This window comes from Nestor notabilis, unplaced genomic scaffold (genome assembly GCF_000696875.1).
Source record: "Nestor notabilis isolate BGI_N333 unplaced genomic scaffold, ASM69687v1 scaffold307, whole genome shotgun sequence".
NCBI classification, from domain to species: Eukaryota; Metazoa; Chordata; class Aves; order Psittaciformes; family Psittacidae; genus Nestor; species Nestor notabilis.
The window spans coordinates 66,607-78,413 of NW_009935880.1; the positions used below are offsets into that span (position 1 = coordinate 66,607).

General features: G+C 49.1%; 2 protein-coding genes across 2 annotated transcripts in view; one reads left to right on the top strand and one right to left on the bottom strand.

Annotated features, from left to right (window-relative positions):
• The first annotated feature begins 3,627 nt into the window (after positions 1–3,627).
• Positions 3,628–5,448, top strand: KCNA10 (potassium voltage-gated channel, shaker-related subfamily, member 10). Its single transcript, XM_010018029.1, has one exon. It carries the CDS (start codon positions 3,701–3,703, stop codon positions 5,249–5,251), a length of 1,551 nt encoding a protein of 516 aa, XP_010016331.1. The 5' UTR covers positions 3,628–3,700; the 3' UTR covers positions 5,252–5,448.
• Positions 5,449–10,733: 5,285 nt separating this feature from the next.
• The window catches only part of PROK1 (prokineticin 1), a 3,641-nt gene continuing 2,567 nt past the window's right edge, over positions 10,734–11,807 (bottom strand). Inside the window, exon 3 of the mRNA XM_010018030.1 lies at positions 10,734–10,853. Within this exon, the coding sequence (XP_010016332.1) occupies positions 10,734–10,853 (120 nt within the window). The remainder of the gene's footprint in view (positions 10,854–11,807) is intronic.

An 11,807-nucleotide genomic window follows, 5' to 3' on the forward strand; every position in this document is an offset into this window, starting at 1 on the left:
CCTACACATCCCTATATGTGTTTAATAACTCTCTTCCCAGATGCAGAGAGCGGTGGTGCTTCCATGCCCTGTGTGGGTAAGTCCCCATAGGTGATCGTGTGGGAGGGCTACGGGAGGGATCATCTCTGTTCTCATCCTAGTACAGGGGTGATGGGGATGGGACGGGGTGGGAGAAAGGCTCAGCATCTCCCCTTTTCTGGAATAACCTTGGAAATGGCCGTTGTCCACCTCAGGAGTGTGGGGCTGGAGGGATGACGGGTGGGAAGCAGGAGGGAACTGCAGACATTGAGGATTTGATGGGTGAAGAGGGGCTGGTGGGAACCACAGCCCCGGTTTACTTGGGATGCGGTGGGCAAAACACAAACAGTCCCTCCAAACGACCTTTCTCTTTCTCTGTCTCTCTACCTCAGATGTGTTTTGTACATTATTTTCCCCAGGCAGGGATTTCAGCTGAAGGGTATTAGTTAATCAGATTCTGAGAAGCAGATGTTAGGTGATTTAGGAGGAAACGAGGCAACTTTCTGGTTCAAGCCTCTGCCAGACCCTGGAGCGTGTGTTGCAAAGCTTTGGGAGGGTGTTTTGTGACTTCAGGCAGCACTGTTAATATTGGTCTGAAGTAAAAATGAGACAGAAAGGGTGGTCTGAGGGTTTGGGGGCAGGTGGGGCACCTACCTCTGGTGATGGGAACAGGCAGTTTTCAGTATGGTTTGGGGCTTTGAAGGCATGAAAAGGAAAGTCATTGCCCTGCATCCCTTGTGCAGCTTGACACGGAGCTAAAAAGCACCTTCCTGTGTCCCAACAGGGGGGGTGAGCACAACTTTCCGCTCTCAATCCTGACCAGGACACTCAAGTTGTCCCCTTGTAGCTCTGTGCCTCAGTTTCCTCACGAGGGATGGTGCTGGGGGGGGCTCAGTTTGACGTGCATGGAGGCTTCTGAGCAAAGCCACATTTCAAGATAATCACCATTTCTTCTGTGACCAAAAGTCTCTTCCTACCAAGCAAGGGCTGGGGACTTCTCTTGCCCGCGGGACCAGTGAGCAGCATTAAGAGTTAAGCACACTTAATACTTAAAGTACCAAGATCATCTCATGGCGCTGCCTTAGGATGTGATATCATGGTCAGCTTTAGCTGCTCTAACGTTGCTCACTGTGGAGAGAAGCTCCTGGGCACATGGGCCCCTCTGGGTTGTCCCATCAGGACAGAAAGTGATGAGTTGTGTGGTGAGTCAGGTCACCTCACCCATCAGCTCAACACCAAACGCTCCCATTCTGCTCATTCAAACTGATTTTTCTTTATGGGCTTTTTTGTGATTTAAACATCATCTTTGGAGGTTTATATTAATCAGAAATAAGAACATAAGGGTTGGATATGTGGGATATGTGCTGCTTTTCCTTTTTCCTTTAATGCTTTGCTTACCTCAGTATCCCTTTACCTGCCTCCTGATGCTACACGGGGGCTGAAATGTGGGTTATCTGCAGCTCTTGGTTGCTGCCTCCCCACCAAGGCTGTGTTGCACTTTCTGCACCTGGCATTGGTCTGATGTTGCATCTCATCCTGCCCAGAACAACTTCTCAATAAAGCCACCAAAAGTCAAGCTTAGGCTGAATCCAGCGTCATGGAGAGCTGCTGCACAGTGGCCATCCCTGAGAGGACATTGCTGGGGCTGGAGGACTTGGTCTTGGAGCCATTTGGGCTCCTCAGCTTTGCAGAAGATTCCTTTGGGGGGCAAAACCATGCTGCTGCAGCTTCCTCCAGGCTTCATTTCTGCCCTGTTGTCCCAAATACTCCTCTCTACATGTGCCTAAGTAGGAAAACTGTCATAAAACAAGCCAGAAGCAGCTCTATAGAGACGGATGCCTAAGAACAACCATGCTCCATGGCTTTATTTTAAGCAAAGAAACGTGATCTTTAAGTAGCTGATGGTGAACTGTGGGACTTGTCCCCAGATCCAGAATTTCATGACTCTGCTAAGGAAAGAGAAAGGTTGAGCCCTTGTCTGGGATATGGGTCCTGACTCCTGTATGAAGTTTTGCTTTTGGGGTTGTAATGCTGAGGGCAGAAGAGGGAGGATTTGTAGCAAGCCAGGATGTTATCACCTACTTCTGCAGCAGATTTGGGTTTCTAGCTTGTCCTACCCAACCTCACCAGCAGTGCACCAGCAAGGAGGAAAGGGGAAGGAAAAGCTCCAGAGCCCCACTTGACTTCAGTTAAATAGGGAGGTTCAGGCACCTGGTGCAGCTTGGTCCCCATGGACAGGATAGGTCCCTTCCCACCACCTGGTTGTACAATGCAAAGCCTGCAGTGGTGAGCATCCTCACCGCAGGACCAGCCCCAGCACCACTGCTGCTCCTTGCAGACATGGCCTAAATTGTGTTGCTATTCTTGGCAGCCCAGGGCATTTGGGTTTTTTCCTTCCCTGTCTCTGAACTTGTCTGGGGAAGAGAGCCAGTGTGCCCTTGGTGATAAGCAGTCATGCAGAGCAGCTCTGGGTGTCCTTCCGCAGGTTCTCATGTCTGGAAAAGATATTTCTGGGGAAAAGAGCTGGGAAGGAAATAAATCAGGGGCTTGGATTTACTTGGAAAGTGCATTTTTGGGCAATTCTCCCCAGGACCATTCCCCCTTAGCATCTAATTTCTCTTCATGCTTCTCCCTGAGGCAGGAAAGGTAATTTCCCAGCTCTGTAACTTGGCCTGGTCCCTGAGCTCTGTTTTGACTTTGCCTTCAAGTTCAGTACAACAGCAGCAGCATGTCGGGGAGAGGTGTGCTCAGGAGTATTTGGGGACATGGTGTCTGCTGCTGCTGCGCACTTGATGGAGCTGGTGTGGTTAAAAATCCACCTCATGGCCTGAAAGATGCTCTCCAAGTGACGTGCGTGTTTAGTCCTCATCTCCTTCCTATGGCTGGGAATATCAGGTCTACCATGCAGAAGGCATAGAAGTGCTCTGGAGGACACCATCCCATCCTCTGCCCACCCAAGGTCTGGATTAAGACTAGGGGTTCTTACCTCACTTCATACCCCTCTTCACACAGATCAAAGGGGTTCTGCAAGGCTGGTAGATATGTCCTTCTCCTCCAGACCTCCATTCCTCCTGGGCTGCCCTCCCTGAAGTCCATTGTGGCTCCTACTTGGGGAATTGCTTTCTGAAGGCCAGTTGACCCAGCTGCAACATGCCAAGGACCTCCTGGGGTTTGACCCAATACCTCTCCCAGCTGCAACAAGGGCTGCTGGTAATCAGAACTCCCATGTTCAACACCTCCAAATCCTGCTCGAAGCTCTGGATCCACAACTGGACATGTCTGAAATGACCCCTTGCTTTGCAAGGCTGGGATTGCTGGGGAAAGGCTGGGTGGGACACCTGGGTTCACCCTCATTCTCTGCTACTGCCTGACCTTTTGTCCTTGGGTGTTGTACATGGTATTGGGAGGTTTCGTGATGATGATGAAGCCGTGCCAAAAGGGCTTGCAGGATCCAGAGATGAACAACTTGCTTTTGGCAGTCAATGAAATGAATGTTTCCATGAGAAAACACAAGGTTTTCTGATCCCAGGTTTGGTTTATTCCTTTTAGCTGAGCCAAGTGAGGCATCTGCCCAATTCAGCTCTGTCTCCCTGTCCGTTCACTTGCAGATCCTCATAGCGTGGGAAAGACGCAAGCTGCCGGCATCCGATCCGGGGATTTATGCTGCTAATCTGATTAGTGTATGATGGACGTGTCCAGTTGGAAGGAGATGGAGGTGGCACTAGTCAGTTTTGACAACGCTGATCAGATTGTGGAGGATCCCTGTTATTCAAACGACCTCAGCCCCGCCAGCCAGTCGCGGAAAGGCCACCCCAGCTGCGCCAACCTCCTCTCTAACCTGCGGATCCTCATCAACAGCGAAAACGCCAACAATGAGACCATCTTCTCCAGGTTCTCCGCCGAGTTCAGTGAGCATCTGGTGGGGGAGAGGGTGGGTATGGATGAGGGGGACCAACGAGTCATCATTAACATCGCTGGGCTGAGGTTTGAGACGCGGCTCAAGACCCTCAACCAGTTCCCTGAGACCTTGCTCGGGGACCCGGAAAAGAGGATGCGTTACTTCGACTCCATGAGGAATGAGTATTTCTTTGATAGGAACAGGCCCAGTTTTGATGGGATCCTGTACTATTACCAGTCTGGTGGGAAAATACGGCGCCCGGCCAATGTCCCCATTGATGTCTTTGCTGATGAAATCACTTTCTACGAGCTGGGTGATGAAGCCATGGACCAGTTCAGGGAGGATGAAGGGTTCATCAAGGACCCTGAGACCCTCTTACCAACTAATGACTTTCATAGGCAATTTTGGCTGCTCTTTGAGTACCCTGAAAGCTCCAGTGCAGCCAGGGGTGTAGCTTTGGTCTCTGTCCTGGTCATTGTCATCTCCATCATCATCTTCTGCATGGAGACCTTGCCAGAGTTCAGGGAGGAAAGGGAGTTTAAGTCCACCCAGGAGCTTTCTAAGAATCTGACGGACACCTTGCTGGCTCACAGTACCTTCACAGACCCTTTCTTCGTCATAGAGACTGCCTGCATCATCTGGTTCTCCTTCGAGCTCTTTGTCCGGTTCATCGTGTGCCCCAGCAAGACCGAGTTCTTTAGGAACATCATGAACATCATCGACATTGTGTCCATCATTCCCTACTTTGTGACGCTCACCACCGAGCTGATCCAGCAGAGCGAACTCAATGGGCAGCAGAACATGTCCTTGGCCATCCTGCGGATCATCCGGCTGGTCAGGGTCTTCCGTATCTTCAAGCTGTCCCGGCACTCCAAGGGGCTGCAGATCCTGGGGCAGACCCTCAAGGCCAGCATGCGGGAGCTGGGCTTGCTCATCTTCTTCCTCTTCATCGGCGTCATCCTCTTCTCCAGCGCCGTCTACTTTGCAGAAGTGGATGAACCACAGTCCCACTTCTCCAGCATCCCTGATGGCTTCTGGTGGGCCGTGGTCACGATGACGACTGTTGGCTATGGAGACATGTGTCCCACCACCTTGGGTGGGAAGATCGTGGGGACTCTGTGCGCCATTGCAGGGGTACTGACCATTGCACTGCCCGTCCCTGTCATCGTCTCGAACTTCAACTATTTCTATCACAGGGAGACGGAGAACGAAGAGAAGCAAATCCTGCCCGGGGAGGTGGAACGGATTCTCACCAGCGTGGTGACGGGTAACGGCAGCATGGAGTCCCTCAATAAGACCAATGGGGGTTACCCTCGAGACAAGGCCAAAAAATGATGCTCGAGGCCACGATGGGACTGGGCACTGTGTGGTGGGATTGGCTGGATAAGGTATAACCCATCTGCATGCTGTGATTTCTTTCTTTTTTAAAACCAAATGTGCTGCTGCTTATTTTCTTTTTTTTTTTCTCTAGACATTTTTCAATCTCTGATTTCCTGTGGCTGTTCAAATAAACACCATCTTTCTTATCTCTCTGCCCTGCCCATCAGTCTGGTTTTTGTTAATTTGATGCTCATCTGCTTGACATTTACCTTCTCTGTCCATAGCTTCAGAGTGGAGCTCCCCATCTACAGAGAGTTCCCCCATTTGTCAGAGGAGAAATAAGGGCAAAATGACATTAAATGCTCAGTGCACACAGCTGGAAGAAGGTGGGTCCAGCTCCCTGCTATTTTAGTCTATTTAACACAGTTTCTCCCCACCCATCACATAGGATCTGGGGGTCTGACCAATTCCCAGACTTGGGAATGCTCTGGCTGAAAAATCAGCTGGTGACAAGAATAAATTACAAGTTATATTTGTAGCTGGACAAGTTTCTTGGTCTTCCTGCCTACTTAATTGTGTTGGCACAGCAGTGATGGATGGAACCAAGCAACCAGGTGAGGGGATTAGGAGAAGAGGAGTGGTGACCAGTCACAGTGGCACAGCCACCAAGGAAGGTCCAGGTCACCATGGCCCAATGGATTTCTGATGGAAAACTGAGCTTTGAGAGAGGGAAGGGGATTTCTCCTGCAACAAATGTTTGACTCGAGTTAGCTGGTGTGCAAATGCCCTTGTGGCTTTGATTGTCACTTACGTTGCTGCAAATGAGGCACAGAGCAATGAGGGCTGATGTATCCCGATGGCTCAGCTTCCCACTGTGAAAAGGCACTTCTGGTTCTCTGCACCATGCACATTTCCCTCAGCACTTCTGATGGGAGAAACCAGCACCAGATCATTTTGCCGTTCCCTCTAATGCCAGCAGGTTTCCTTCTGAAAACATTTTGTTCCAACTTCACTGTTTCACTTGGCTTTTGCTGATGTTTCTGCCTACATTAAAATCACAGTTTCTCATGCAGTGTCTACACATCCGCTTTTATATCCCACATCTGTTATACTCGATGTCTCATCTCCTAAAGGTTCAACATGATCGTTACACAATGTGCCAGCATTTCTGGTTTGCAATTTCATTCAGAAAGGAGTGGTGAAAGATGGGGTTTGTATTTGGGGATTTATTCCTGCTCTGTTGGAAAATGGGACTTTGGCCTTGCTGGGATTTTTCCCCATGCAAAAATCCTGCAATCCTGGTCCGGGAGGGTTGTTATTTGGGGTTTGGGTTGGGTTGTTTTGTGGGCTGTCTTTCTGCAATGAGGTCTTTTGCACCGCAGAGAGATGGATCTGGGTCATGACCAGCACAACTCCTTTAGGAGAGGTTTTTCCCTCTGAGACAAACCCCGCTTTTGACCCGCTCGCTCTCCATGAGCTTTTCTCCATCCCTCCACCATCCTCTTCCTCACCTTGCAAATCCCAGACTGTCATCGTGGCCAGGAGGAGGAGCTGTGGGAGCTCTTTAATCTCCTTCCCATCGTTTTCAAGTTCTCATCATCTGCGGGGACAGCTGGAGGAGGCACAGCTGGGCACAGCTGGAGAGCAGCACCCTGAGATATTCAGCTGCTCTCCATTCGTCCCTCAATCCTCTCCAGCAGCTCTGTCACTGGTTCTATTTCACAGCAGGTTCTTTCTCCTTTTCCTCTAGAAAGCTTGAACTTACTCATTCTTTTACACTTTCTAGAGCTCAGCCTGGTCAGCTATGGGCTTATCTTTACTGCTTCTGCTTCCCTAGCAAACAGGGACTGGAATGGTGCTGGAATGGATGGATGGATGGATGGATGGATGGCCTGATTCTTATTAACTTGTAAACTTTATTCTCAAATAAAAGAATAGATGCTTCAATGTCTGGCATGCAGAAAATACTGTTTATCTGGCCTCCACTTTTTGTCCTTGGCTTTGTGCTGCTCCATGCTGGAAATCATGGGGCTGGGTTGAGACATGGGACATTACAGATCTCCAGAACTCCAGATCTCCAGATATGTGAGCTGAAGACAAACTCTGCAGGGGCTTCCCCAGCAGTTTGGCTCACACTGTCCATTGCAGAAGAGCAGGTCTGAGGGGGATCCCTGATTTCTTCTATGAGGACAGGGTCAGAGGCATTAAACCTCTCCAGCCACATTAGCTTATTTCTAGTTCATCCTAAAGTGAAGAGGAGGAAAACCAGGCTATGAATACCCAGTGTCAACACTCAGCTGGTGCTTGATAAAAACCTGCCAGAAAACCCATTATCCCACACAATTTGCAGCTTAGCACCTTCCTAAATAGAGGCCCAAAGCTGAAAGCTCAATGAAATCCATAGAAGTCTCTTAGTAACTGTGCTATTCTTGAGTCAGGCCCTAATGAGCCAATCTGTTGTGTCATCCAGCACACGGGCTGAATTCCCACTGCCATAGAAAAAGCCAAAGAGAAGACCAAAAACCCCCTCTTTGCTTTATCAGAATGATGCCCTGGCTGCTTTTTATCCCTGGAGCACGCTGGAATCTGTGGTCACAAGTGCAGTATTTGTCAGCTAGAAGCGTCTCCCTCCTCCTTTGAGCTGCTGTTTCCAAGCAAGCCCTGGAGCATCCTTTTGCCACCAGGCAGTTATTTCTGTGCTTCCCCGGTGTCCTGGAGCACAATGTCGGCACCGCAGCCACGAGATGGCACTCCAGGATAGACACTTCCCTGGATGTAGACAGTCCCAGCATGTGTTTCCCCCCTCTCTAATTCCTGCTTGGAAGCTTTTAGCTGGTGTGTTTCTTTATTGCATGTGTAAACGCAGATGTGGGAAGGGATGCTTTGGCCATGGGGGATGCTCTCATGGAGGAAGCCCATTGCAGGATGGCATCTGCCAGCAACTCTTGGCACCAGTGCAGAATAGACGTGCCAGGAGGGTGTAGGAGCTGCCTCCTAACAGCATTTGGGCTGTTGGTCCTGCCTGGAATATGGACATGGCTTCCCTCTCCCATTCCACTCACCGAGAGGACAGCTACAACCCCTGGATGCTTCTGCTGTGTCTTGTCCATCCTGGCAGGGGCTAGTCCGTGTGTTGCTCACCCCGAGAACTATAGTTCCCACTGCAACAGGCTCATTTCTTCTTGCCCATAACAATGAGAAAATTCCAGTGATGGAGCTGAGGTAAAGCCCCATCTGCCCAAAATCCAGGCTTGGGTCCCTCTTGTGCTTGGGCATGAGGATTCCCACCCTCCAGCACTGTGTGACCCAGCACTGCATCTCTCCCTCCAAATCCCTGTCCCTGCCAGGGAAGCAGTCTCAGCCCCATCAGTGATGGAGCCTCATTTATCAATAAATCATGCAAATAGCCCCTTATCCCTCAGCACAAGAGAAATGAAGCAGCAGCAGGAACTATTGGACTCTCGGATCTCTCTCCTGGTCACCTGCTGAGCGTGGTCACAGCAGCTGCAGAGGAGGAAAGAGGCAAACGTCATTTTCAATAGGGTTTTCTATGGATGGAGGTAATTCCCTTGTCAATCTGCTGCATTAAAGCAATGAAACCAAATTAGTGAAGGAACCATCCTGGCCATTGTGAGGGACAATGATCATCAGATAAATATACTACGTTTTGGTTGTGGTTTTGCACAGCATTAAAGACTATAACTGAGGATTAGCTGTTGTTTCCAGCCCATCTCATAGCACAGAGTGGTTCACTACTGGGAAAGAGGCATTTAATACAGCTTCTTTATGGAGAAACAACTAAGTGTATCTGGGTTGTTCTAAACTGTGGAAACTGAAATGAGACATCACCTCCACACAAGCAGAGCTGTAGCTGTGCTGCTGTAAACACCTCATGATGGGAGGGCACAAAGTAATCAGCTTAATAAAAGAAACCCAAACCATGAAACTATAGATTTTTTAACACTGTTATAAAATATTGTGCTTTTCTGGATGTGTTCAAGGCCACGTTGGACACAGGGGCTTTGAGCAACCTGCTCTGGTGGAAGGTGTCCCTGCCCATGGCAGGGGGTTGGAACTGGATGAGCTTTAAGTTCTCTTCCAACCCAAATCAGTCCATGATTCTATGATTTTCCTGACTTCTTCCCCCCCATATTGCTGTGGGGAAGCCCTTTGTATTTGGCAACCCATGGTGTCCCCCAAACCCTTCTACCATGGTCCCAGTGCTGAGCAAGAGGCCAGGGCGGTTGCAGCATCCCCACTGCAAGATTCTTCTGTTGTAAAGAAGAAGCAAAACATCTGATGTGTAAAAACCCACCTAAATAAAACCAACCTGGTCATTGCAGTGGTTTATTTTCACCAAACGTACAGTATTTCTGAGGGAGAAACTAGTCCAGGGCAGCTCTCAACCAGCATCAAACAGCAAATCCCAGCTATTTCACTCCTGACAATAACACAGTGTCTGCCACTGCCATGATTTGGGGAGCAATTCGGTCTTTCTTTAGAAATAGAAACTGTTGCTGCTCTAGAACCAAAATCCACCCAAACCCATCAAACAGGGAGGGTCTCGAGCAGAGAGGTGCCACAGCTCCCAGCACCAAACCCCAAGGGCTTTCCAGAAGTTTTGTGTTCAAGCACTGCTTGAAAGGAAACCAATGAGGTTGTTTTGAGGGATTCTTTTTACTGTGAATGCTGATTATTCTTATTTATTTCTTTGCATTTATTATTGACGGGGTTGCTATAAGAAGCTCAAGTGACACACAAGTTTTTCACAGTATGTATTTTAGGGGGAAACTGAAAGCACGTGTCTGAGATCACTCTTAGGAGTAAGATAACTTGAATACCCCATTCTCTTCTCAAATTCAACTGACACAGAGAAGCTCACAGACCTCATATGGTGTCTGAAGCTCAGGCAGATGTTGAGGCCTAAAGATCCCAAAGACTCACATCTGGCACAACATGGCTCGAGCCAGCCCTGCCTCAGCCTCTGCCAAACACATTGCACTGCTGGAACTTCGGGAAAACTCATTCCTTAATTCCCCACAGCTACTTAATAGTGGCTTCTTTTAATTGCAGGCTACATTAGATCATTCATCACCAGCTTGAAGAGCTGCTTCCAGGGAAGAAGCACATGGATAAGACACGATCAGGCAATACCACAATAGGAATTATCATTACAGAAATGATTTATCTAGTAGGAACTGAAAATCCCTTATGAAAAGGATTTTTGGGGCCACAGACATTTGCCACACACACTGTCCTTTGATCCAGAGGATGCTGGAGCAAGGATCTACTCCAGGCTGGGGCAGAGCCACATGTCACAGCAGTTTGGCCTGACCGTGCCTCAGTTTCCCCATATAACATACAGCTTATAACAATACTTTCTACCTTGGAAAAGCACTTTTAAGGTTGCCTGGCACTATGTGGGCACCCAATGGTCATGGAAGAGGGCAAAAAATGGGTGCTGGGAGCTCACGGATAGAGAACAAGCAGCATCACCCTAAAAATCAATGTTCTTGAAGTTGATGGAGCAGCGGTAGCGGCTGTCAAGGAACCTGGAGCAGATGAGGTTGGGTAAACAGGGGCAGGTGTGGTGCTGGCGCTTCCCGAAGAAAGGGACCTGTGGAGAGAGATGGGAGAGATGAGGATGCCAGGACTCAGCCAGAAACTTACCAGGGCTCAGCCAGAAACTTACCAGATGGGATCCAAGCCCTGAGAAAATCTCTGGCTCTCTTAATAGGGATATGCCTGAAATGAATCTTTGATCCCTCTGAAGCCTTTCGCTCCTTCCTCGTGTGAGCAGGAGCCTCAGCATCTTTAAATCTTGCTCCCACCGTGCCAAATCAATACAAGAGCACAAAGCAGGATGCTCCCTGCAAGGCTGGGATGCTGCTGCTGAATCCCCATGGATGAGGGATTGCAGCAGCGTCGCGCTTTGGGTTAATCCCAGTGTGCTGAGGGTTCTTATCAGACAGAAATCACGGCCCTGGAGCAGCTCTGTGGCATTAACTCGGCTTTTCCACGCTTGGCAGAGCATTTACAACTCAATTTGGAGCAGTGTGGCTTGTGCTTTTCTCTGAAATGAATGGGCCAGGCAGCTCGGTCCCAGCTCTAAGCCAAGGTCTGCAGCACCCATGGGGCATCCTGAGGATTAAGGGTGGAACAGACAGGCAGGAGGGTGCTGAAAATACTTTAGAGGCTGAAACCAGCTCTTTTATTCCTACTTGTCCTGCTATGAAGCACCTCTGTTTTGTTCCTTGGGGATATAACCTTGCCAACACCTAATCAATTCTCAAAATGCCTTTAGTAGGCATTTGTTCAAGCAACATCTGAATAATCTCTGTTCATAAATCTGCCCCTTGAAAAGAAAACCAGAGGTGCAGGATGTTATGAAACCCATGAAGGCAATGACTGTGGAACACTGGGAACAGGGAAGTTGGTACAGGCAGCAGTTGTTATGTATGCCACCTAAGGTAAGGAACCACCACGACCATAGAATCATAGAATCCCAGACTGGTTTGGGTTGAAGGGACCTTAAAGCTCATCCAGTTCCAACCCCTGGCCCGGGCAGGGA